The sequence below is a fragment of the Tiliqua scincoides genome, chromosome 3, assembly GCF_035046505.1.
Source record: "Tiliqua scincoides isolate rTilSci1 chromosome 3, rTilSci1.hap2, whole genome shotgun sequence".
Lineage (NCBI taxonomy): Eukaryota > Metazoa > Chordata > Lepidosauria > Squamata > Scincidae > Tiliqua > Tiliqua scincoides.
Window position 1 is genome coordinate 20,562,164 of NC_089823.1, and position 22,076 is coordinate 20,584,239.

The 22,076-nt window shown below is 46.3% G+C and overlaps 2 protein-coding genes across 2 annotated transcripts in view; both read left to right on the forward strand.

The window, feature by feature from the left end:
* The first annotated feature begins 4,344 nt into the window (after positions 1–4,344).
* On the forward strand, positions 4,345–15,830 carry RAB39A (RAB39A, member RAS oncogene family). Its single transcript, XM_066620402.1, has 2 exons — positions 4,345–4,670; positions 15,404–15,830. The coding sequence occupies exons 1-2, from the start codon at positions 4,345–4,347 to the stop codon at positions 15,828–15,830; spliced, it is 753 nt and encodes a 250-aa protein (XP_066476499.1).
* A 4,232-nt stretch (positions 15,831–20,062) lies between these two features.
* CUL5 (cullin 5) overlaps positions 20,063–22,076 on the forward strand; it is a 39,493-nt gene continuing 37,479 nt past the window's right edge. Inside the window, exon 1 of the mRNA XM_066621058.1 lies at positions 20,063–20,419. Within this exon, the coding sequence (XP_066477155.1) occupies positions 20,399–20,419 (21 nt within the window). The 5' untranslated portion in view covers positions 20,063–20,398. The remainder of the gene's footprint in view (positions 20,420–22,076) is intronic.

The window sequence follows — 22,076 nt, forward strand, 5'->3', positions numbered from 1 at the left end:
ATGGCTTTTCTTGTGTGCTTCTCATGAACACCTGTTTTCCAAAGAATTTATAAACCAAGAAAGATTAACTTTTGCAAAATACAAAATAAAAGAGACACCCTTAAATCTCAGTACAAAATACTTTTTCCATGCTCTTGCAATTAGAAGAAGCTGAGTCTGATTGTTAGAATGTCCACATGGTCCTCCCCATTTCCCTTTGTTCAAGAGTAAGCACAGCCTGATGAAATCTCTGTTTTTGCTATTGTTTCACCTGAGACTCAAATTATGTTAAACTCCTTATCAGGGCTGATGTGCTCTGCTTCTCCTCAGTAAATAGTATCTGCAGAGAGGAGGCAGAGATCTAAATTGAGACTATGTCAGAGGGACAATTTAACCCTTTAACCTATTGTAGTCACAGTCTTGATCTCTACCCTTCCTGTTTTATCCTGAAAGAAACATTCCCATTGGTGCCAATGGGAGCTCCCCTCCTAGGACAAATAAGAGCCCCTTTAATTGGCAACAATTTCCAGAAGCCCAACATGTGACTGGTCTTGATTTAGGGATGCTTTTCCCTCTCACACAACACCAGAACCAGGGGACATCCGATAACACTGATTGATGGGAGAGTTAGAACAGACACAAGGACACAGTTCTTTACCCAGTGAGTAATTAATCTGTGGAACTCCTTGCCACATGATGTGGTGATGGCACCTGGCCTATATGTCCTTAACATCCAAAATTTAAACCAGGGAGAAAAACAGAGACAGAGTAAACAGGAAGAAAATACACACACATCATTTCCATGTTTACATTTTACATATTTACATTTACAATTACATTGCAGCAACTGTTACCCTGCAGATGCCTGATCTTGTCTGATCTTGGAAGCTAAGCAGGTTCAGGCCTGGTTTCTTTGGATGGGAGACCGCCTGGCAATACTAGGTGCTGTAGGCTTATATCATAGTCTTTCGAGACTGAAGGTTGCCAATCATGCAGCCACATGTACTTTGAGTTACAGTGGGGTACGGGCTCTAAGAGGCTGTGCCAAAGGATGATACATCTTTTAATCCAATATGGTCAGTTTTCACTTCCATTTTCCAGGAGTGTTGAGATTTAGCACATGTATATTTATTACATATTAATAGGCACATGCATGTTTTAACAACCTTGTTTTGTCTTTTTTTCAGAGTCCCATGTTGTGCTTTTGTTATTAGTGCTGCCTCAAGGGCTGTACACACCAGTGCTGTAGGAGTGCTGAATGGACAGCTCTCTGCCTTTCAGCCTCTGTACCACAGTTAAGTCCCACTCAACTTGTCAGGTATGAGAAGAAAGATGGAAAACCTGCCCATTCCAAACCTCTGTGTGTGAGTGGTGGTGGTGGTGGGGTCATCTTCTCCTGTCAACTTTCAAAGCTAGCTTCAACATGCTTCAGCTAAGGCAGTGTTTCTCAAACTATGGGTCACGAGCCAATTTCAGGCAGGTCCTCATTCATTTCAATATTTTATTTTTTATATATTAGACTTGATGCTGCCATGACTATGCATTTGGGGAAATGTTACAGATTTATACTTTTAACAGGCTACTATGTAATAATAATAATAATAATACAGGTATTTATATACCGCCTTTCTTGGTCTTTATTCAAGACTTTATTCAAGGCGGTTTACATAGGCAGGCTTTACTTAAATCCCTTATTAAATAGGGATTTTTACAATTTTGAAAGAAGGTTCTTTCTTTCAAGAACCACTACATTCAGGTGTTTCATTCCGATCTGGCTTCACATTCTGGCCTCCATCCTCCCACGCTCAGAGCAGATGGAAATAGCTCTGCTCAGCTTGCCAGCTGCTTCAAGGTCGCACGGTGCCAGTGGCCTCGAACTGGCGACCTTGTGGATGTTATCTTCAGGCAAATGGAGGCTCTACCCTCTAGACCAGACCTCCTGCCCTTTTAACTTTTATCTATCTATGTATCTACTTTTAACAAAGATAGTCAATGGGACTTACTCCTGGGTAAGTGTGGGTAGGATTGCAGTCTAGGATTGTTAAAATTTTCATGATGTCACTTCCAGTCATGACATCACGTCCAGTGAATCCTGACAGATTCTCATTCTAAAATGTGGGTCCCAGTGCTAAAAGTTTGAGAACCACTGAGCTAAGGAAACTCATTCCCCTGGTGCCATAAACAAACACAAAAGAGAGAAGACAGAATGTCTGACTGGGATTGGTGAACCTGTAGGCAAAGGTCATGGGCAAAAAAGTTGTTAGCCAAGTGGCCAGTTCATTCTAAAATCTGCCACAACAGCCCAGTTAAAAGGGGGGGGGGTGGTCTGTATTTGGAGTGTGTGCAAATCTCTGCAAAACTCCCAACTAATTCCTATGGCATCAAAAGGAATCTGGCAACTATCCTCTAATACAGGGGTGTCCAAAGTTTTTGGCAGGAGGGCCGCATCATCTCTCTGACACTGTGTCGGGGGGCCAGGGAAAAAAAGAATTTACATTTAAAATTGGAATAAATTTACATAAGTTTACATAAATGAATGCATTAAAGATGAACTTACATGAACGAATGAAGGTCTTGCAATAGCTCAAGGCCTATAAAAGGCCTTGCACAAAGCAAGGCTGACCTTTCCTTTGCTGCAGCTGCTGCATCACAGACGTGAAACAGCAAGCACTGGAGGGAGCCCTCATCCCACAGCTCACGCAAGAGGTCAAACAGTCGCCCTCACACTGAGAGCAGTTGCATTGGGCCAGTGCTGGTTCCAACAAATCTCCAGAGGACCAGAGGCTCATTGGAGACTGGGGGCTCCCTGAGGGCCGCATTGAGAAGCCCCCAGGGCCGCATGTGGCCCCAGGGCCAGGGTTTGGGCACCCCTGCTCTAATACCATGTAGCCTGAAGTGTGTAGCTTGGCTTGGTTTGCTTGAATCATGTAGAGCTATTTGTTCTGTGAGTATCTTTCTACAGTGCCCTGACAGAGCCACAAATCTCATGCTTGCCTGAGGCCCCAGGTTCAGTTCACAGTATTCCAGGGGCATTTGGCTGATCACTGTAGCAAACAGAATGCTGAACTACACAAGCCTTTGCTTGAGTCAGCAGGGCTCTTCCTACATTCTTAGTGAAAAGCTCTCAGGTGGCAATGCATTTGCAACACATGGGTAGCACACAGTTGGGGAGCCAGGATTAGTTCTGTATAAAAAGTGCCCTAAAGGCAGATATCCTTCTAAGGGCGAACAGGTTGGACTTGGGTATTCGAAGAACAGCCTTCTTCCATATGAACCTGATCTTTAAAAGCTGCAGCAGCAGACTTTCTCTGGGTGTGATGAGAGGCAATGCAGGAGGCAGAGCCTTGTCAGTGATGGCACCCCATTTATAGAATGTATTCCCTGGGCAAGGTAGGGAGATGGCAATTTCAGCATCAAATCCTTTTCATTCCTCAGAACTTTTAATTTGTTGTAGATGCAGCTTGCTTTTTATAGTCCTTATTTTTTATTGACTGCTGTGTGCTGATTATATGATTGTGTTTATGATTTACCATTTGGTGAGTTATCATTTCACCCAATGAGCTAGTTTTGCAGTAAAGCAGTATGCAAATCCTAAAAATAAAATATTTTTAAAAATACAAAACTGTGCCTGCCCTTTCCAACACAACAGATAGCAAAACTCAGTACCTTGGCTTAGATCAAATCTTCCTCAAGGGAAAATAATGGGTGATGGTGAGCTTAATTGGAGCTGAACCCCAGAATCAACCCTCGGTGCCGACCCTGAAATAGATGGAGAAAGATTCGTGTGCCTTTGAACATGTGCAGAGTGCATTTTTCTCACAGGTGAGAATCTGCACTGCAAAACAGCTAGAACGAGGGGGAAAGGAGTGCCCACTCTGGCCCCTCCAGGCGAAGGAGGAAAGCAGAGCTGCATCCCAGCCAGGCAGCGGCCCCTGGCACAGAAGGGGAGGGGCAGCTTGCCAAGGCATGCCCGCTTATCAGCTTCGCCATGAAAGCCTCTCCTTCTCCTACACCAGTGGCAGGAGGGCTGTGGCCAGACCCCGCCTTCCTCCTCCTCTCCTCCTCCTCCTCCTCAGCACCACTGCCACCCCTGGGAAAAAGTGGGCAAAAGAATAGCCCCCCCCCCGCGTCCGCTCCCCTCCTAGTGCTCCGCCCCAGAATCAGAGGCAACAAAGGCGCGCCTGCCTGACTCTCCCTCTCCGCCTCTGGCACCCACTTGGGCTGGTTCTGGGTGGCAGGGAGTGGGGCAAGAGGAGCCCCCTCCAGCCCCAGCTCGTGCCTCGCAAGGGGGACTCCCTGCCAGCCAGCCGCTGCGTCCAACGCAGGGCCCCTCCCTCCGCCCCTCCCTCCGCCCGGCTGGTGCCCATGCCCGGGATCGGGGCCGTGGGCGCGCGGTGCAGGCACCGCCCGAGGAGGCGCCCCATGCAGGCCAGCGGCCCGCACGCCGCCCCTGCCGCCTGCGGAGAGATGGAGGCGGCCATCTGGATCTACCAGTTCCGCCTGGTGGTGCTGGGCGACTCCACGGTGGGCAAGTCCTGCCTCCTGCACCGCTTCACCGAGGGCCGCTTCCCGGGGCCGATGCACTCCGACCCCACCGTCGGGGTGGACTTCTTCTCCCGCCTGGTGGAGATCGAGCCCGGCAAGAGGGTCAAGCTCCAGCTCTGGGACACGGCCGGCCAGGAGCGCTTCAGGTACGGCAGGCGCCCCCCACCCTCCCTGCTCCTTCTGCCCCTTCCCCAAGGGGTTAATATTCCCAGGACCTGGCTTGGCTCCCTCCTCTGGTGCCATGGCTAGCACCACAAGTGGATATGAGAAGAAGGAATGTTGGAACAGCCTCTGAGCATGTGCAGAGTGCCTCCCCCCCCCCAGCTGTACCACCCTGTTCCCCATGCACAGCCTTTCCTGCTCAAGGGTGTGTGTGTGTATGGACCCTTCAGCATACCCACTGAGCCAACTTTCCATCCTTGCCCTTCTGAACATGCTGATTCAGGGCCCTGGCATCACTCATCATCACCACCAATGGGCAAGGGAAGATGACTGCAACTATTTCAAGGGGAGCAGATTCCTTTCAGCCCATTTCATCAGCTGCTCAGAGTGCAGATTGTGGGCCCAATCCTATCCAATTTTCCAGTGCTGGTGCAGCAGTACCAACGGGGCATACACGGCTTCCTGTGGTGGGGAGGCAGTCACTGAGGCCTCCTCAAGGTAAGGAAATGTTTGTTCCATTATCTTGGGGCTGCACTGTCCTTGCACTGGTGCTAGAAAGTTGGATAGGATTGGGCCCTCGGGCTGCAATCCTGTCCACTCTTTCCTAGGAGTAAACCCAATTGACTATAATGGGACTTACTTGGGGTCTCTAACAGCCCAGTCCTATGCATGTCTATTCAGAAGTAAGTCCCATTGTGTTCAATGAGTCTTACTCCCAGGAAAGTATGGATAAAAATTGCAGCCTAAGTAGATAGAAAACACATGTTGTAAACAGTGAATAGGGGATATTGCCTTTCAGGGCCTTTTCACCCCACCATTTTTACAATTTAGCCTCTGCTCTACCCTTTCATTTGTACTTTTTCCAAATGAAGATAACATTTTGTGTTATCTGTTGAAGTGGAATCTTATCCATGAAAGCTTATGCCACAAATCAATCTGCTCATTTCTAAAGTGCCACAAGACACTAGCATTGTAATGGTAATCAAGCTTGGTAATCAGTGTTTTAGTTTTGATGGCTCAGGATTGCTCCTCACAGGACCCAAGCAGGGCCAGCTTTAAGCCAACTGGACCAGTTGCTCCCTGTTAGGCCCCCACCCCATGTTAGGGTAATCTAGTCTTGTATGCAATTTTATATTAAACTGTGCTTAGATCCATTTGGTCCTTAACTCACATGTACTTTTAAAGCACACATTTTGATTGCTTTCCATTCTACCATAAGATATAAAGTCTATGACAATTTTCATTGATAGCTCTAAGATTCTATAGACATTGGCTGGGCCCCCACAAAAAATGCTCCCAGTTAGGCCCTAGACCCAAGGCAGAGTACATGGAATTCCAAGTAGTAAGACTGACAAGACCCAGACCTGTTTGGCTTCAATAAGTCGGTTGCAAGCAGGTGCCCTCAGATCATACCCTGCATATATTCAGCTAGCCAGCCACCCCTGTGCTCCAAGCCTTGCTTCATCACCCACTGCCTCTTTCCCCTCAAGTCTTGTTTTGAGACAGGCCTTATGGGACTTGGCCTATGAATCATTTTCAGAAACCAAGTTTCAGTTCTGGAAATGTGGAGCAATAAAGAAAAAAGTGCCTCTGAGCATGTGTAGAGGACATGTTCCTCACCACTGCACAGTTTTGACCAGAAATCAGAGGTCAGAGTGCTGGAATCCAGGTAAGAGGGTGTGCCTTCAAGACAGACTCCCTACCGCTTCTAAAAATTAAGACTGCAATCCTATTCATATGTATAGGAGTAAGACTAATTGAACTTGGGAGTAAGGCTAATTGAATTCAGTGGGACTTCTGTCTGAGTTGACTTACCTAGAATTGTGCTGTAATGGCTGTTTCTACTAATTTCCTACCGGGCTGCTTTGAAAACCCTCTTCTCCAGGGAAGATGAAAGGAAGGTGGCAAAGAAATGAGAATTTTAAGGGTCTAGCAAGATGTAAGAGCACGGTAACCTCTGTGTTAGGGCATGGGTCACCCCAGACAGAGGTGGAGTGATTTCATGTGGAGGAATACAGGTGTGCCGAACCCTTCCTCTGCTCACACTTTCACCTTAAAACTTTCCCTCCAGGGCAACTTTTGGGTGGAAGTATGAGCAGAGAAGGGGTTCAGCACCCCCTCATCATTCCTTCTCCACATGAAATTATCCCTACCCCTTCTTTATCTTTGTTTGGCAGTGATAAGTTACAGATCTGACACTGTCATGGCTAGTTAGATCTTAATTCACTCTAGTCTGTTGGTAAACACACACAACATAGGAGGTATTTGTGTGTTGTTTGTTCACAAGGGGCTGTTCACCTGTTACTTCTCAGTCCATTTAATTCTACACATTATTATGATATATGTAGTCTAGATAGTGCCAGCCCATCTATGAGACCCATCTATGAGGTTGCCTCAGGCAGCAGTTTGGCAGAGGGTGCCCACCTCCATCCATTCATCTGCTTCCAGTGCGTCTCCTCTACCTCCCTGAATTGAAAAGGACGAAGAGGAAGTGTGAAGGTAAAGGAAGTGGTGCCAGTCTCTCCTCTTCTCCATACTTCCTCTTTCACTCAGTCCCCTCTTTTCCTTTTCCAGTCTAGGGAGTGAGAGAAGCTGAAACTAGCACATCATCAGGTGAGGGGAGCAGCATTTAGCATGCTGTCTTAGGGCCCACTCCTATCCAACTTTTCAGTGCCAGTGCAGCCACAGTGCAGCCCCAAAGTAAGGGAACAAATGTTCCCTTATTTTGAGAAGGCCTCTGTGACTTCCCCAACCACCACTGGATACAGCACATGCCCCATTGGCACAGCTGCATCAGTGCTAGAAAATTGGATAGGATTGGGCCCTTAGTCACCAGGATGTCTTAGGCTAGTGTTTCTCAATGTTTGCCCCCCACTGTGCCAATGGTCCACCTTTTGGAAGTACCAGCAGAAGTAACTGGTGTTGATATCATTGCCAGTTACTTCTGGATTGGGAGACCAGCTGCAATGCAACAAACACTGGTAAGAGGATCAGGGTGCGTAGGAGGGCTTTTTTGAACTCGCAAAAAGTGCACGCTAGAGCTCTACCTCCTACTGCTGCTTGTCATGTTGTGTTGTTGGTCTTGCTGCCAGACTGTGGGGGTCTGGGGGTCCCGTGTGTACCACCAGACACCTCCTCAAATACCACCAGTGGTACCACAAGTACCCCTGGTTGAGAAACACTGTCTTAAGTCAATCCTGAACTTAAGTAAATGAAATAATTGTATCTTTTTCCCCCTGTATTTCCCTCCATCTACTTCTCTCCCCTTCCTCTGCTGTCAAACTAAAAGTGTAATAACCCCTTGGGGTCCTGTCTTTCCTCTCTGTGAAAAATGCCATGTAGCTGGAAGGTGCAATAACAATAATGAAACTGGATGCTCTCTCCCCTGCTCTTCTCATACAGGTACAAGTCACTGACTGAACTGGGTTAATCTGGTTCAATAATGTCAGCTGTATACATATAGACAAGCTAGTTCCAATTTGGATGTTATACCAGAAATAGGAAACCAGTGCAGGCTATGCAGATGAAGAGGTTGACAAATGAAAATAAGGACTGGCTCAGTTCTCAATGGTTCACACTGAGTTCTTTGGAATAAAGTGAAGGGATTACAATTCAGGACACAGTTAAGAAAGAGCTAAGCATGATCCTCACTCCAGACATTAAAGTTACTAGGAGTCCTACCCCAGTGGTGTTCCCAAGTGCACCCCTTTTCTTTCTCCCATATAAATAATGGCTACCATTAAGTACCTCCAGAATCTCTGAAATATATAGAAAATATACTTGGCACTCATGACCAGCCCAAGACTTCCTGACTCCTGAGGTGGCTTGTCAAATGCTGCCCCCCCCATATTGGATGATGTGCCAGCTTTTGCTCCCCCCTTTCTAATGTTCAGCACTCCCCTCCATGCTTCCTCTTCCTCTCTGTCCCCTTCTTTCTTTTCCAGGAGGAGCAGTAGAGGCAAGTAGGTGGACAGAGATGAGCCCCCACCTCATCAATCTGCTAAGTGAGGCAACTGCTTCAGGGCCCAAGTTCCTATCCAAGTTTCCATTGCTGGTGCAACTGTGCCAATGAGGCATGCGCTGCATCCTGTGGTGGGGAGGCAGTCACAGAGACCTCCTGAAGGTATGGGAACATTTGTTCACTTACCTGGGAGCTGCATTGCAGCTGCACCAGTGCTGCAAAGTTGGATAGGATTGGGCCCCCGGTTGTCCTCATGGATAGGCCGGTCCTGTCTGCACCCGTCATATTTGTGGGCATTTTATAAATGAAATAACAACAGGTGTTTTGAATTTTTTTCTTTCCTGTTTCCTGCAATGATATACTATTTAAAATAATGTCAAAACTAGTTTCCTTTTGAGTTTCCTAGCATTGAGCAAGTGCCTTTTCCAGAGGCAGTAAACACTGAAAAAGCAGTAAAATAAGCTGGCAGACCATTGTAGACTTCACATGTGATTGTAAATCCAATAACTGTAATCATTTAACATAACAGTGCCCAAGGGCAATATATCATGATTAACTGTATGTATGTGTTGATGTTTGATCTCTAGCATTTCTGCTGCTCAGCAGAGAGGAACTATGATTCATAACCGTTTTTGCTTTATTGCCTAGCATTTGACAGTTGGTGAACGACAAATCAGTCTTATTGAAACAATATTGTGAATAACATTTTACATCTGTACCTTGCATCTATAATTTTTGTTACATGCAGCTCATCTAACATGCAGAGAAATCATCACGTTTATTGGATTATACCAGAGATGCTCAAGCCCCGGTCCAGGGACCATTTGTGGCCCTCAGGAACTTCCAGTCCGGCCCACTGGGAGCCCCCAATCTCCAATGAGCCTCTGGCTCTCCAGAGACTTGCTGGAGCATGCACTGGCTCAGTGCAACTACTCTCAGCATGAGGGCAACTGTTCAACCTTTTGCGTGAGCTGGGGACGAGGGCTCCCTCCACTGCTTGCTGTTTCATGTCTGTGATGTAGCAGCGGCAGCTAAGAAAAGGCTGGCCTTGCTTTGTGTAAGGCCTTTTATACACCTTGAGCTATTGCAAGACCTTTATTCATTCATGTTATAATATATTCATTCATGTAAATTTATGTAAATTTATTCAAATTTAAAATATAGATTAATTTTTTTCCAAGCCCCCAACACAGTGTCAGAGAGATGATGTGGCCCTCCTGCCAAAAAGTTTGGACACCCTGGACTATACCATTTGAGTCTGCAGATGGCTGATTGATGTTCCAGCGCTCTCCCATATATAAAATCCTCCCTGCATGTAGAAAACTGTGTGTCAGGGAGCAGACTACATTAGACTCCTTTATGTGATGTGTTCTCCATGGGGAGTAAGATTTTGATATGGGGGGAATATCAAAACATGCAATTCTCACCTTGAACATTAAATTGGTACAATCAGAGGAATTGTGATACTGCAGTATGTGATTTACCTGCATATATAGATAGGCCCTTAGTGAATAAGCACAGAGCTTGATCTCTAGTGCAGAATTCAGTGTCTTGAGAAAAAATAGTGTTCGCTTTCTAGCTCTCATGGAGGCCAACATGAAAAGAACCATTCGAAATGGCTGGCCTTAAACGCCTTGGATAGACCATTCTCAAACATCAGCACCTCAGTCCTGCAAAGGAAACAATTGCTGAGTCTTGGAGCAGTTTCAGAAACAGTCTGTGATACTGCATGGGGGCATATTCTGTTCTAAGTGAGAGGGAAAAAAGTATGAAAGTCCTATTGGGTACCTAAAGTGGCTCTTTGGACTGCAGCAATAAGCTTGAAAAACTGCGCCAGTACCTGTGGAAATTTCAGAAGAAGGCACAGGGGGATTGAGATGGGCTTCCCATTCTCAAGGGGTGAGTCTTCAGAGTTCAGAAGTCCTTTCCCCAGGCTAGCACAATAGATGAGGCAAAATAGAGCAAATGTAGAGACATTTGCTTAATATCCATAATTTTGTTAAGGCACAGATTTTGGCTTTGGTTGGTTTGTGCGTTCTGAATACAGAGTACAAACAGGCTGCATGACTAGATGACACTACTATTTTGGGAAAAAGATTGTTCTGGAAGCTCTTCTGTTATGCTGAATTTTATTTTGATCACAAGGTAGGTCTGTGCAACAGTGTTTCTCCTTGAACACATTTTGCTTCTTTCTGTTTAAACTATTTTTAAAAAACAAACCTCAAACCATGAACAGTGGAGGGTACAATAAATACCATGTTTTGAATCTAAAATCAGGGAAGTTGGGGTTTGCATTGCAGTATGACATTAGCCAATCTTATACACTTACCTGGAAGTAGATCCCATTTAACTCAATGGGGCTTACTTCTGAGTACATAGGTATAGGATTGTGCTGTAGATATAGGCAGCCCAGTTATCCAGGTTGGCTGGCAAAGGTTTCCTATAACAGATTTGCATGGGAAATGTAGAGCTGGAAGGCAAAGAGGATAATAGATCTGTTTATTTGTTACATGTGGATCCTGCCTTTTCTTTTTTGGCAGTAGGTTCTGGGTGGACAAAAGAAAGTGTTGTACATCTTCCCATAATTCATAATATGTGGAATTCATTGCCAAGGGGTGTGTTGATGCCCACTGTGTTGCAATGCTTCACTCTCTCTCTTTCTCTCTCTCACTCACTCACTCACTCACTCACCTCTACACACATATTTTCCTCCATGTGCAAATCTATTACCATAGCCTGGAATTAAGACACATCCAGGGGGGATTTTCTGCATAGTGACCAGAGCCACCAGTGCACAAGGGATGCAGTGGGTGGCTGATGTTATGTCATTGACTGGATAGCAGAGCAAACAACCTCAAAGTGCCTCTAATTAGGCTACCAGTAACCATGAGACAGGGTTTCCAAAAGAAAATAGATTTTATTGCGATGATATAGCAAACGGGGAAAATGAAGAGTTTTGCTACCAGAGTGAGGTTAGTTATAGGGGGTCTAAACAAAGAATAAAAAAACATTCCTGGGCAAATAATGGTATCCTGAACGTCCTGAAGCTCCAGGATGTGCAGCCAGTAGCTTTGGGCATGACTGAGTTCAGATGCATCATTCCAGGCCACAAAAGATTTGATTGCATCCCAACTGAGAAGGTTCCTGAATGGACAAAAGGTATGGCAGAGTGTGTGTGACACCCAGGCTGAGGTCATTAGTAAGAGAGGCATTCTGATAGGGAGGGTTGAAAAGATCATCCAGCGAATCTGGCTACTGGTCAGTTACACTTAATCCAGGAAGATGTGTCCCTGCAAATAGAATTATGCCAAGGTGGGGAGTCTGAATGTTCAAGACCCTAGACAAGGGTGACACACAGGTGTCCCTCAGTGATTCAGCCTTCTGTCCCAATCAGTGGCCTTTACTTAGTATGAACTTGACGAAGAGATGCCTGGCTTCGAGATGCCTTCTAGAATGGCTGCTAAGAAATCAAGATGGAATCAGGAGAGACTGTACATGTCAGGAAAAGTAAGGATACCCATCACAACCTAGTCTGGCCCATACCTCGTTCCAGGTCCAGGATTCGGCGTGTTTGATTGCACATGCACCTGGTCATTACAATCATTACAACCACAAGTGTTATCTGAAAACCCAAAATTACCACAATGGGGTGGAGAGCTACATTTAAGGAGCTTGTAGCAGTTGGACTCCAGCCAAAAAGGGTCTCCCACCAAGAATGGTCGCCAGCAGTTTCGACTGTGGCCAAAATCTGTGCTATTTGTTGATTGTTGTGTTCTACCACAAGGGTGGCATTCTCACCGAGAGTCTTCAGTCTGTGTAGTTCTTGCTGAAGATCTGGATGTGAAAGGATCTGTTGAAGAGTTAGAAGGCCAAAGCCAAGAGAAATGGGAAGGATATAGTGATAAAGAGAGGGGTTAGCTTCTAAGTGTTGGACTGTCCAAACAGGAACACGAAATTGGAAATCACAACCAACAACAACTGAGACGTTGCAAAAACAACGGTTGACATCTGGAAGTGTTGGTTGGATTCTGTCTCCATTGATCAAAATGAAGTCACAAAATGTACGAATACAAATACAAGCCCTGCCGATATAAACTACGGTAGACTCAAACTCTTCAGTTACATCAAAAGAACAATGAGAATTATTTACAGCAAGAGGAGAAAAGCAATCAGAATGCATTTCAAAGTTGTTATCTTCACATACAAAGCCCAAGTCTTCTTTTGTTCTGCAACCTGCCACATTAAGTGTTTGCCAATCCCCATTTCTATATTGTGCCCATCTATTTGTGTCCCGGGAATACATAACTAAATTAGAACTTATTTGGAAACCCAGAGATACTACAGGGTAGATTGTGAAGATCTCTGGTGATTCTACAGTGAGTATGAATAACCTGAGCATGTGCTTGGTGGGATCATATGTGGCATTGACCAGCCTCCACCAGGCTTCTAAGGATACCTCACCTGGGGAAAGACTATCTTTGATTAAATTAGTTACCTCCATAGGGATATGTCCTGCATGGGCATCTCTAATCATTCCCATTACCACTGTTTGTGTAAAGGCTTGTGCCTGCTGGCATGCCAATGCCAGGGATACATTATTTTGTAATGACTGGGTTTCAGAGACTATGCGCTTATTGTCAGCTTCTATAAGACTTTCCCAGCCAGGAAAAACTTTACTAATAGCACGCCCCTCAAGGGCAAGTTGTCGCAGAGAGGTAGATAATGGCACTGCCATCTTTCCCAATTCATGTGTGGAATAAGAGAGTTTATTTGCTAAAACTTCAACGTTAGCAGCACCGATAAGAGAAATCCCAGCTCCAATTGGTGCTATCCAGTCATTTATTGCTCTAGTGACGCGTTCATGATGTTGTACTCCTTTCCACATAGTCACCCATTCAAACCATCCCTGATGACTTGTAGAAAGATAGGGGGCGCATTTAGGCACTGATTCTGAAATGTTTAGGCCTTGCAAATGGATCTGCACTTCCTTTAGCGATGTTTGGGGGTGCATAACTATTTGTTTGGGTTGATCCAACTTAAGCACGTGTGAGCCCACTAAGGGGTTCTCCATTTTGCGGAGTGCAGTGAGGTTGGTGAGTAAAGGGTTGAAGCTCAAGGCGGTTTTGTTCTGAGTACCCAATTCCACTTGCCATAAGCCAGCGTTATCTGGTTCTTCCGTGATGGCAATATGGCCATAAAATTTAAACTTAATTAAAGGCTCTTTCTGATTACAATTAGTACCTGAAATCGGCACAACCCAGTCCGGGGGACCTTGCTTAAACAGGTCATTGCCTTTTAATTGCCAGTCACAGTCTTCCCAGTTGATAATGAGTCTTGTAGTACGTCTTCCAGAAGGGGAGACTAAAGATATCTGCAATTGGTCTCCTGGCTGACGCTCAGATTGAGTCCCAATAACTGCTTTCACATGAAGTTTAGTGCCAGGAGCCCACTGGGCCGCGGATATAAGAGCCACATCACAAGTGGAGTCCATGGCGATACTGCCTCCTAGCACATGAGAGTCTGTACGAGGAGGGAGAGGGCGGCAGTAAACTGGAACTCTGAACGTGGGGCTACCAGTTTGAATATTGTAGCAAAAATGTCCACTTTCCCCTGTGCTTCTGTAGGTGCAGTTCGCCATGTCTTCCCAGGCACAACTGGTGGGGTCAGGGGCAGCATGGAAGACATAGAGGTGCTCCAGCACTCTGGGGGTGGTTCCATTGGCAAATAGCCCATGCATCTGGCAAAGCAACTTGGTTTCAGCAGCATTCTTTGGCATGCAGCTCCACAGCCTGATTGGGAGGACGCTGGAATTTGGCTTCGCAGCAACCGTTTGGGTCATCACATTCTCCACTGGCAGCGGCAATAACAGCAGCAACAGCAGGGGAGTCATCACTATCCTGGGAGAGAAGGAGCCCTCAGAATGAGAGAGCAAAATAATTTTCCTCAAACCCCACCCCCCCATATCAGTGGAGTGGTCAAGTTTCTAACCCTCAGATTTATCATGCACTTTTGTCCTGCCCTTTAACTATTTCAGCTCTTAATCTGCAGTTCCCTTTTAATTTCCATTTTAAACAAGGGGGTAGATATCCCACCAAGGTTGAAAGAATGGAGAAGATGCTGGTGTGTTGCCCACTACATAGAGTGCTTCTGAATGCTCCCCCCCCCCCACAAACCAAGGATTATGGGATACCAGCTTTCCACTTCATCTTCACATGTGAGAAGAGCAGCAGAAAGTATGTAACGGAACTTCAATGCTAGATTTCAGTGCCATGACACACAATGATGTCTACCAGCTGTGCACCAGACTAGAGGATGTGGTATAATGACAATAGTTTGGCCATGCATAATGATGGTGGTGTCTTGGAGATGATGGTGGCGAACTTGGAGAAATCCTGGAAATCAGAGCCCATGAATTCATTCATCTAAGTTCCATCTCTAATGTATTTATTAAAATTTTACATTTTAAAATTTTTTTTTTCTAGTCTTCAACATCATGCCAGATATTTGATGCAGCCCTCTGGCCAAAAAGTTTGGAGACCTCTGCTCTAAACCATTTAAGTGAAAGGCACCTTTTTGGCTACACAGTGAAATTTAAATTGGTTTTAGGAAAAATCTCACAGAAAAAGAAGAAAAAAAGGGTTTTGTTTTGATCCAAGAGAATAGCAGATTCAGAAAGATCCTGCTCTTTTAAATGCAAAAGTAAGCACATTGATGGCATTCCTGTTTAATTTCTCCCTGTCCCCTTTAATTTTACAGATCAATCACGCGTTCCTATTACCGAAATTCAGTAGGAGGCTTACTGGTATTTGACATCACAAATCGATCTTCTTTTGAACATGTGTGCGACTGGTTGGATGAAGCTAAAATGCACGTGGAGCCCTTCCAGATTGTGTTTATCTTAGTGGGACACAAATGTGACTTGGAAGCACAGCGGCAGGTGACAAGAGAGGAAGCTGAAGAACTGGCCTCTGCCTATGGCATGAAATACATCGAAACTTCTGCCAAAGAAGCCATCAATGTAGAAGAGTCTTTTACAGTTCTCACAAAAGACATATATGAACTTGTGAAGAAAGGAGATATTTTGATACAGGATGGATGGGAAGGGGTGAAAAGTGGCTTTGTTCCAAACGTTGTACATTCCTCAGAGGAGGCTACCTTGCTCGGAGACCAGTGTCCCTGCTAAATTGCTTGCATGCCAAACAGCTGCAGTATATCAGGGCTTTTGGAGAAAAAACCCAAGACATATAAAAGATTAAAAGATGGTCTATGAAGATGTATTAGTCAGGGGTGAGTGATGTACAGCTTCTGGGCTGCATATGGCTCCCAAGATACTTAAGTGTGGTCTACCAAACAGGATTCCTGTTACAATCCTGAGGATCACAGCTTGTGGTTACAAGGCAAATCAGTTTTCAGTTATGAAATATGGGATGGCAAATATGGGATATTAAAGGACTGAAAACAAAGAGGCAAGTAACAAAAGAAATTTGAATTCATTCTGGCTTTCAACTTTTGCAATGTTTGGCATATGCCAAGATTTTTTACAGGCTGACTCAGTCTTATTCAACACTTGTTGTCCCTCCTAATTTTAGAATGTAACTGTACGTTGGAAACAGTACAATGTATCTAGCACTTGTAGTTTAGCATCCACTATCTTCATGAAAATAATATGCAAATTGCATTAATTACATGCAGGATCCTGTAGCTTTTCATATATTTTCAGTGCCCTCAGTGTTGATCATGTTTCCAACAACATGAGATTACTGACCCTGTCTGAGATCATCCTAGTCACAAAATACACAAAATGACTAGTCACCAAGTCACAAAATAGTGGCTAATATTATTATTATTAGTAGTAGTATTAGTAGTAGTATTTATATACCGCTTTTCAACAGAATACATGTTGTGCTTGCCTTCTTTGTACCCTCATATAACAGAGAGCTTTATTTTTCATAGTCAAGCAATTTGATGTCCGGAAAAAACAAATGACAGCAAAAGTAATTACTGCTAAGCAGCAAGATTTTACCCCAATGCTCTTATAATCACTTTTTAGTACCTAGATGCTTTTTTAGACTTCACATTTTGCAAAAATAAAACTCTGGAGTTTGTGATTGTTCTGATGATCCACTTGTTCTTTTCCGACCTCTGAAAACAAGAACTTATCCCTGATCCTTTCTTTTCTTTAGGGTCTCAACTGCATGCGCTGAGTTCTGCCCACAAAAGCTTTCCAATATAGTTGAGCTGGAGGGGCATTCCATACATGTATGGGGAGACTGGCACACTCATGTGAACCATGTGTCCACTGCAGTGCATATGAAGTTCTGCCTCAATGTCATGCATTTTTCTATTATGATTCTGTATTCATGCTGAAATAAATGTCTGGTAAGCAAGCAAGACAAGTGCTCCAACAGTGAATACTTTTGATATCTCTGTGATAAGCCTTATTAAAGACGAAGAATGTAATTAACTTTAATATATTTATGGATCTTTAAAAGTGCATGGCAGAGAAACACAGCTTAAAACAAACTATATTTTTCTCAAACATCTGTATAACCAAAAGTAATACTACTGATGGTCTACATACAAGAGTTATCTATTGCCAATGGTGTAAATGAAGCAGTTAATTTGTATAGCAGGTTAAAATTTAATTCCAAACAAAAGGAGTTGCTTTAAGTTAGCCTTCCAAATAAATTCTCAAAAATTTATCAACCCGCCTTTTATTTTTTTACTAGTCCTTCCTGGCTCACTGATCACCTAAAAAAAGAAAGAGAGAGAGTCTCATCTCTTCTGACTTGCAAAAGCTTTCCTGCCTAGCAGTCTGGCTCACCACAGGTGAGTGGTTATTTGAAAGTCTGCTTCAAGCAACTATTTCTTTCTTCTCATGTGTTTTTATGAGATTGTCAGTATATGCTTAGTGTAGATTATGCAAAAGTAATTAAGCAGTGTATCCACATCAGTTTCAGAGGGTTCGCATGTTAGTCTGCACTGCTTGGCCTTTTGGACTCACTTTCTTACAGTATTCTATTCCACTTCTGTCTGTACTCAGGGTATTTATATCTACCCACTGAGGTTAACATTTCATGTATATGCCACACAAAATCTTATGCCACAATAAACATCTTGCTTTTTAAGGTGTCTCTTTGTTGCTCGCTATGGAAATACTTGTTAGAGCTGTCATGGGACTAAGCTATAAAAGATGCATAAGCACACACAACTGAGGGTCCAATCTTATCCAATTTTCCGGTTCCGGTGCAACTATGCCAATGGGGCATGCACTGCATCCTTTGGTGGGGAGGCAGTCACAGAGGCCTTCTCAAGATATGGGAACATTTGTTCCCTCACCTCAGAATGGCATTGTGGCTGCTCTGGTTGGTGCTGGAAAGGATTGGGCCCTGAGGCTGCAATCCTACTGTATGCATGTTCCTGGGAGTAAGGCATATTGAACACAGTGGGACTCAACTTCTGAGTAGACATGTATAGGATTATGCTCTGAGACCCTACAAAGCTGCAGTCAGACAGAGAATCTGGTACTCTGTTCTGGGAAAATGCGGAACATAGTAACACAATGCTTGGCCACATGCAGATTTAAAGAATGTTGATGGGGTGGGAATGAAACCTGCTACTGCACAAACACTTTTCTGTATAAAGTACAAGAGAACAGGTCTCTGAGGTTTTAGTCTATAACTGTTTCTCAGCATTTGTTCCCTGCCATACCACTTTGCGTGGTCCACCTACTGGACGTACCACTGGAAGAAACCGATGATGATGTTGTTGCCAGTTACTTCCAGATTGGGGGGTCAGATGCAATGTGGCAAACACCAGTAAGAGACTCTGGGCATATGGGAGGGCTTCTCGAGCACACAAAAAGCACACACTCCTACCACTGTTTGACACATTGCTGGTCTCACTGCCAGCGCTGGGGGCCTGGGGGGTCCCACAAGCACCATCAGACAAGCGCCACTGGTGGTACAAGCACCACTGGTTCAGAAATGTTGGTCTATAATTCAACACCGGAGATGGAAAAATTCAGGCAGGGAAAAATAGGCTTACAGCTCAGTCTTATGCTTGCCGACTTAGGCCCAGTCCTAGCCAAATTTCCAGTGCCGGTGCAGCCGTGTCAGAAGGGCAAGCACTGCATCCTGTAGTGGGGAGGCAGTCACAGAGGCCTCCTCACGGTATGGGAACATTTATTCTCTTATCTCGGGGCTGCACTGCTGCTGGAAAGTTGGATAGGATTGGGCCCTTAGACATTAGTCCTCATAGTTCAATGAATTACTCCCAGATAAGCGTGGAGGTCTGCAGCCTGAGGCTACGATCCTTACCACACATTCCTGGGAGTAAGCCCCATTGACTCTAATGGGACTTACTTCTGAGTAGACAAACATAGGCTTGGGCTCTGAGTTGTATATGGCAGAGTATCAGGACTACGGGGGTAGTGCCAAAGGGTTCCTTACAAAGTGTGTCTTGAGGTTTTGAAGGACAGAAGAGAGGCAGCACCACAGAGGTGTCCTGAGAAGCAGTACTTGGGTGCCTCACACGGAGGTGGTGCTGCTTTTTGAAGGCCTGCATTGGGGAGGCTCTGCCTCACCTGCCTCCCCACATCCCTGTCCGCAGGTACCACCAGGCAGCTTGTCAGGGTGTGAAACACTGGTCTAGGCAATGCATTGCCACTTGACCCTACACTGATCCATTCAGAAGAGAGCCTCACTGAACTCAATGAAGGCCTCACCACTCTTGGGTGGGGGTGGGGGTGCTGCTGCAGCCCCCTTGGTCACCCCACTTTCAGGGTCCCACCCACCTACTGAGGCCCACCATCCCTTGCTTAAAAGTGGGCGGGGCCTAGAGCAGCAGCAGCAGCCTCACCCACCGCACCTGAGCAACCCTACCTGTCAATGCTTCTCCTGTCATTGAGGTGTCCCTTAGAGGTGGGCGGAGCTGGGAGCATCAGCCCCGCCTATGCTCAGAAGTGGGTGGGGCTGGGAGTAGCAGCAGCCCCGCCCACCGCGTCTGATGAAGGCCGCCTGTCAACGGCTTCTCCAGTCGCTGAGGTGTTCCTCACACGCGGTGGGCGGAGCTGGGAGCAGTAGCCACGCTCACATCCAGAGGGGGACAGGGCTGAGAGCAGCAGCTCCGACCAACCCGCCTGTCAACGGCTGCTCCTGCGGTTGAGGTGTTCGCGGTGGGAGGAGCTGGGAGCAGTAGCCACGCCCACGCTCAGAGGCGAACCCCGCCCGTCAACGGCTTCTCCCTGCGCTGAGGCTTTCCTCTGAGGCAGTGGGCGGGGCTGCTGCCGTCGCCAGCCCCGCCCACCGCGTGTGAGGAACGCTTCAGCGCAGGGAGAAGCCGTTGACGGGCGGCCTCCGGTCGGCGGAGGGCGCTGTGGGCGAAGGCTGCGCCGCTCTCTCCCGTCAGCGGCGCATCCGGCTGGTCGGCGCCGCATCATGTGGGCTCGCCCAGCTCCTCGCGCGGAGCCGGGCCGCCGTCGCCGACACTGCCAGCAGCAGGAGCTGCCTGAGCGCCCGGAGCGGGGGCTGGCGCTGTCATGAGGCGCTGAGGGGAGAGCGGCAGGCGGAGAAGGCGCCCGAGAAGTGGAGAAGCGCAGCCCGCCCCGAGGCTCCTCCGCCTCGCCCGGCCTCCCCCGTGAGGGGCGGCCGAGACCATGTAAAGCGAGCGCGGCCCCAGCGCGGGAGTGAGGAGCGGGGCGGCTCGGTTTGGCCAGGCCCGGCCCGGCCCCGGAGCCAGCGAGCGAGGAACATGGCGTCTAATCTGCTGAAGGTGAGAGAGGCCAGCCCCGGGCCGCCCGCCTGGCTGAGGGAACAGCCGGCGGGGGGAGGGCTCGTTACCGGGGGCTGCGAGGGGCACGGAGCTGTGCACGTCTGCCGCAGGCTACGCTCCTAGCCGTGCTTTCCTGGGAGTAGGCCCATGTAGGCCTAGGATTGGGCTCTGAGGCTGCAATCCTGTCCACACTTTCCTGGGAGTGAGCACCATTGACTAGAATGGGACTTGCTTCTGAGTAGACAGGCCTAGGCTTAGACTCAGCTTGCAGTCTTATTCACACTTAACCTGGCTTAGCCTGGGAGTAAGCCCCATGTAGACTGATAGGGCTTACTTCTGAGTAGACATGCACAGGAGTGGACTCTGAGGCTGCAGCCCTGGCCACACTTCCTTGGGAGTGAGCCCCATTGACTACTTCTGAGCAGACCTGGCTGGGATTGGGCTCTTAACCCCTGCTGTGGCTTCTTCTGCCTTACCTGTGTTTACAGTCCACGCTGTGGGGGTAGAGACTGAAGAAGGATTTATTCTGCCATCAGGGTTTTCCTTTCCTCAGTGGGTCGGGGGAAGAGGCTGCAGTGGGAGAAAAGAACATGGGTGGGTTGGGTGGCTACCCCTTGTGCCAAGCCATCCTGCCCCAATTATGTTCTCTCTCTGTCTTCTTGAGGGCTTGGCACCTCTTACCCCAGGCTCACTCTTGTAGTCACAGTCACTTAGATTGCAATCCTGTCCACACTTACTAGGTGTATGTCCCATTGACTATAATGTGACTTACGAGTACTCTTGCCACAGCCTGACTCTTGTAGTCACAGCTCTTACAGCATAATCCTATGCATGGTTACTCAGAAGTAAACCCCACTGAGTTCAATGGAACTTACTCCCAGGTAGGTGTGTAGAATTGCCTAGGCATATAAGATTGCCCACATAAGTGTGTATAGGATAGCCTGAAACAGAGTAATAGTTGTAGAACTCCTTCCACAGATACTACACTCAAGCTGGTTCACAACAAATAAAATTACAAAAGTAACAATCAATTGAGCTATCCCACCATATCAATATATAAAATTGTTACAAGTGTTAAAATGATCAACAGTATAACAAATCTATTGAGTACAAGTCATCTATTAATCAATCAGTGTAACAATATAATGTATTAGATTAAACATATAATGATGAATTGGTGATCTAATCCCCTCCCCTTGAATTCTGCTTATATCCCAGCTAATGTAAATCTGGGACCTCTTTCACCTCTGTGGACATCACTGTAAGAAGCACAGGCACTGTAGTTTGACTGAAAGGATTTAAATTGTTTGTAGACAGTGGATGGAATTAAATGGCCAAGAGCAACCCAGACAGTAGAAAGGTAAACCCACAATGGATGCGTTCTGGACAAAGCAACTAGGAATAATGAGTTGATTAATGAAGGCCAATGGAAAATAGAAATAAGACTGTGCCCTGCCTCTTAAGGCTTTCTAGGGCCCAGTGTCATCCAGCTTTCCAGCACTGATGCAGCCAGGCCAGTGGAATGAGTGTTGCATCCTGTGGAGGGGGTGGGACCATGGAGGTTTCCCCGCATGTGGCTACATAAGTGCTGAAAAGTTGGATAGGATTGGGCCCCTCACCTTCTAATCTTTTCCAATCCACATAGTTAAAAGTGAAC